Below are 3,401 nucleotides of genomic sequence, written 5' to 3'. Positions count from 1 at the left end.
AATGACAGATGCTCTTACTGATAAAAGCTCAGTTGAAGATGCGAGTGACTCAATTTATAGCTAGATATCCTATCAAAATAAAAGCAAAAAGCAATTTAATAAATGTCATTAACACACGCTATGTGCCAAGAATCAAGGGTTTTGCAATATAAATTTCTTCTGTAACACAAAGGAGGGGCGTAAGAATCTAACAGATATAAAGAGTGACTGAACAACACAAGGCACAACACAAACGGTGAGTTACTGTTTCATTCTTCATCTTTTACCGCACAGAACATTAAGACATTTCTACAACAGTGTAATTCAGAACAATGACCACAAACACCAATAATCTGATGATTTTTTTGCTTTGATTTACTCCAGATTTATAAATAAAACATTGATTATAATCTGCAGTGATCAGCTGAGAAAAGATTGAGACGATGGCGGTAAGTTCATCCGCATTTACAGCGACTGTTTTACTTTTATTATAATTTCAGTGTGAATTGATCATTATAAATGAGGATCTTGATCAGTCGTGTCTCTCCAGATGACGGTGTGTGTCGCGGCTCTGCTCTCTGTTTTCACGGCATCTGTTTGTGTTGCTGATGTTTCCAAGCCGGTCGACTGTTCTGACCTCTATAAATCAGGACAAAGGCTCAGTGGGATTTACTCCATCTATCCAGCAGGAGACGTTCCTGTCTGGGTTTACTGTCACATGGTCTCAGATGGGAAAGATGAAGACAACGGAGGATGGACGGTATGAATGTGACTTTAGATCATCAAACACACATCAGAACATACATTATGAATCATATATTCTATATAAACCCATCACAGGTGATTCAGAGGAGAATGGACGGCAGTGTGAATTTCTATCGGCCGTGGAATCAGTACAAGAGAGGATTCGGGGCAACCGAGGGCGAATACTGGCTGGGTAAGATCTCACAGCTTTAAACATTGGTATTTGGTGTCAACAAATGGTTTTGATAGAAGTGTTGATATTCATGTCCAGTGTTTGGTTGAACATGTTCTTCATGTGTGTGTGTGTGTGTGTGTGTGTACAGGGCTGGAGAACATGTACCAGCTGACACGTAACAGAAAGTACATGCTGAGAGTGGATCTGGAGGACTTCACTGGAAGGAAGGGTTTTGCTCTGTACTCGTCCTTCTCTGTGGGTCCTGAATCTGACGGGTATAAACTGCAACTTTCAGGGTTCACTGATGGAGGAGCTGGTAGGACACTTTCATACTTTCACACGCTATCAAATGTTTTGTAATTTCACTGAAATATTCTTCATCTACATATGATGATAATATCTTTAATGATGTTCTTCTTTTCTGCAGGCGACTCTCTGACCTACAATAATGGACAGAAGTTCACCACCTTTGACAAAGACCAAGACACCCATGAGAAGAACTGTGCCAAACTGTGTCTCGGGGGACTTTGGTACAATGCCTGTACCTATACAAACCCCAACGGTGTGTATATATGGGGGGAAACTGCCAAAGATAACACCATTGGAAATTATTGGTACTTTGGAAATTATTGGTACACCTGGAATAAGAATTACAATGATGGTATGAAATCCATCAGCATGAAGATCAAACGTGTGTCTTAGACCTTCGAAAAAACATTTCAGTGTTTCTCAGAAAGAACGAAATTAAGGTTCAAGGGTTTGTGTTAACTGTGGAACTTAGTAAATCATAAAAGAATATGTATGGCTGATATTTTGTGTAATCTCATCAGTTATTTTCTTTTTTGTTCAATTTAAAGTAACGGTTGAAATGAACCAACAATAAACTTTAAAAAACTGCAACAAACTCATTATGTGTCAGTGTAGTTTGTTATGGCCATGTGAAATAAGTAATAATTTTAATTATTAAAACTGATGGGTATAATTTCTCCATTGAAAATCTTCATGAAAAAATGCAAAAGATGTACATTTTAGACTAATCGAATTGTTGAATTCTTTAGGCATTTCTTTTGGTTTGTCGCACAGATATTTATTATTGTGATATTTACAAAATAACTTACTTATTTGTGTAGTTTATGAGTATTCTGCTAACCATGTAACTTATCACCAGTTAGTATTTCAACATTGTGCAGTGCAAGAGTGACTGAAATGACAGATACTCTTACTGATAAAAGCTCAGTTGAAGATGCGAGTGAATCAGCGATTTATAGATGTTTCATGATCATTGAACTCAGATTAAATTGGCATTCTGTCATCATGTCAGAGTTGCGTTAATGCTGCACTTTCCTGCTGCTTCTCCACTATCCTGTCAAAATAGCAAAAAGCTATTTAATAAATCTAGTTCTAGTTCTTTTATTTATAAAGCACATTTTAAAATCAGTCTGAGGACTGACCAATGTGCTGTACAAGTCAGATAAACACAAAAGAAAACTAACACAAAGTAACACATAATAAATAAGACCATCAACATAATCTAAAAGCTAAAAGAGACAGAGATTTAAGAGAGATTTAAGAAGTGATAGGGAGGGAGCAGCCCTGAGTTGTGCTGTTCCACAACCTAGGTCCCACCACCGAAAAGGCTCTATCTCCTCCATGTGTCAGCCTTGTACAGGGAACCATGAGTACATTTTGGTCACCCGACCGTAAGACTCTGGAAGGGCTATGAGGATGCAGCAGTTCAGAAAGGTAGCTTGGTGAAAGGTTGTGTAGACATTTGTACACAAATAGGAGAGTTTTAAAATCAATCCTACTATGAACCGGAAGCCAGTGAAGAGCTCTTAAGATAGGCGTGGCGTGATCATTCATACGATCATTCTTAAGAAATTTGGCTGCAGCATTTTGAACCAATTGGAGCCGGGTAACCTGGGACTTTGAGATGCCACAGTACAAAGAATTGCAATAGTCCAATCGACATGTAATTAAAGCGTGTATTGCTATCTCAAGGGACTTTCCAGGCAGAAAATGTTTCATTTGAGAAAGGAGACAGAGCTTGATGAAGCTAGAGGCAACAACAGAGGATATATGTTTATCTAGAGTTAGCCGACTGTCAAGAAGGACACCAAGGTTCTGTACAGACCCTGAATTAAAAGGTAACAGACTTTTTAAAATAGAGTTATTAATCTTAAAATTGTCAGATGGGCCAAAGACTATAAACTCAGTCTTTGAGTCATTTAGGGTTAAAAAGTTACTAGCCAGCCAAAGCTTTCCCACATCAAGACATGCAAATAAAGGTTTAATTGCAGAAGGGTCATTTCCTTTTAAAAGGCAGATAGATCTGGGTGTCATCCGCATAGAAATGAAAGTATACACCATGCCTTTTCAGAAATGATCCTAAAGGAAGCATGTAGAGAGAGAACAGCAAAGGTCCCAATATAGAGCCCTGGGGGAGTCCAGATACAAGAGGAGCAGCAGAGGGGATAACATTACCAATCCTGACAGAAAAATA

General features: G+C 38.3%; 1 protein-coding gene across 1 annotated transcript; it reads left to right on the top strand.

Moving 5' to 3' along the window:
* The first annotated feature begins 204 nt into the window (after positions 1-204).
* LOC308688348 (microfibril-associated glycoprotein 4-like) lies at positions 205-1,799 on the top strand. Its single transcript, XM_081361351.1, has 6 exons — positions 205-235; positions 364-428; positions 530-739; positions 820-916; positions 1,047-1,214; positions 1,326-1,799. The coding sequence occupies exons 2-6, from the start codon at positions 423-425 to the stop codon at positions 1,598-1,600; spliced, it is 756 nt and encodes a 251-aa protein (XP_081217477.1). The 5' UTR covers positions 205-235; positions 364-422; the 3' UTR covers positions 1,601-1,799.
* The last annotated feature ends 1,602 nt before the right edge of the window (positions 1,800-3,401 follow it).

The sequence above is a fragment of the Scardinius erythrophthalmus genome (genome assembly GCF_964197995.2).
Source record: "Scardinius erythrophthalmus genome assembly, chromosome: 3".
Taxonomy (NCBI): domain Eukaryota; kingdom Metazoa; phylum Chordata; class Actinopteri; order Cypriniformes; family Leuciscidae; genus Scardinius; species Scardinius erythrophthalmus.
This window is presented reverse-complemented; position numbering and strand designations above follow the sequence as displayed.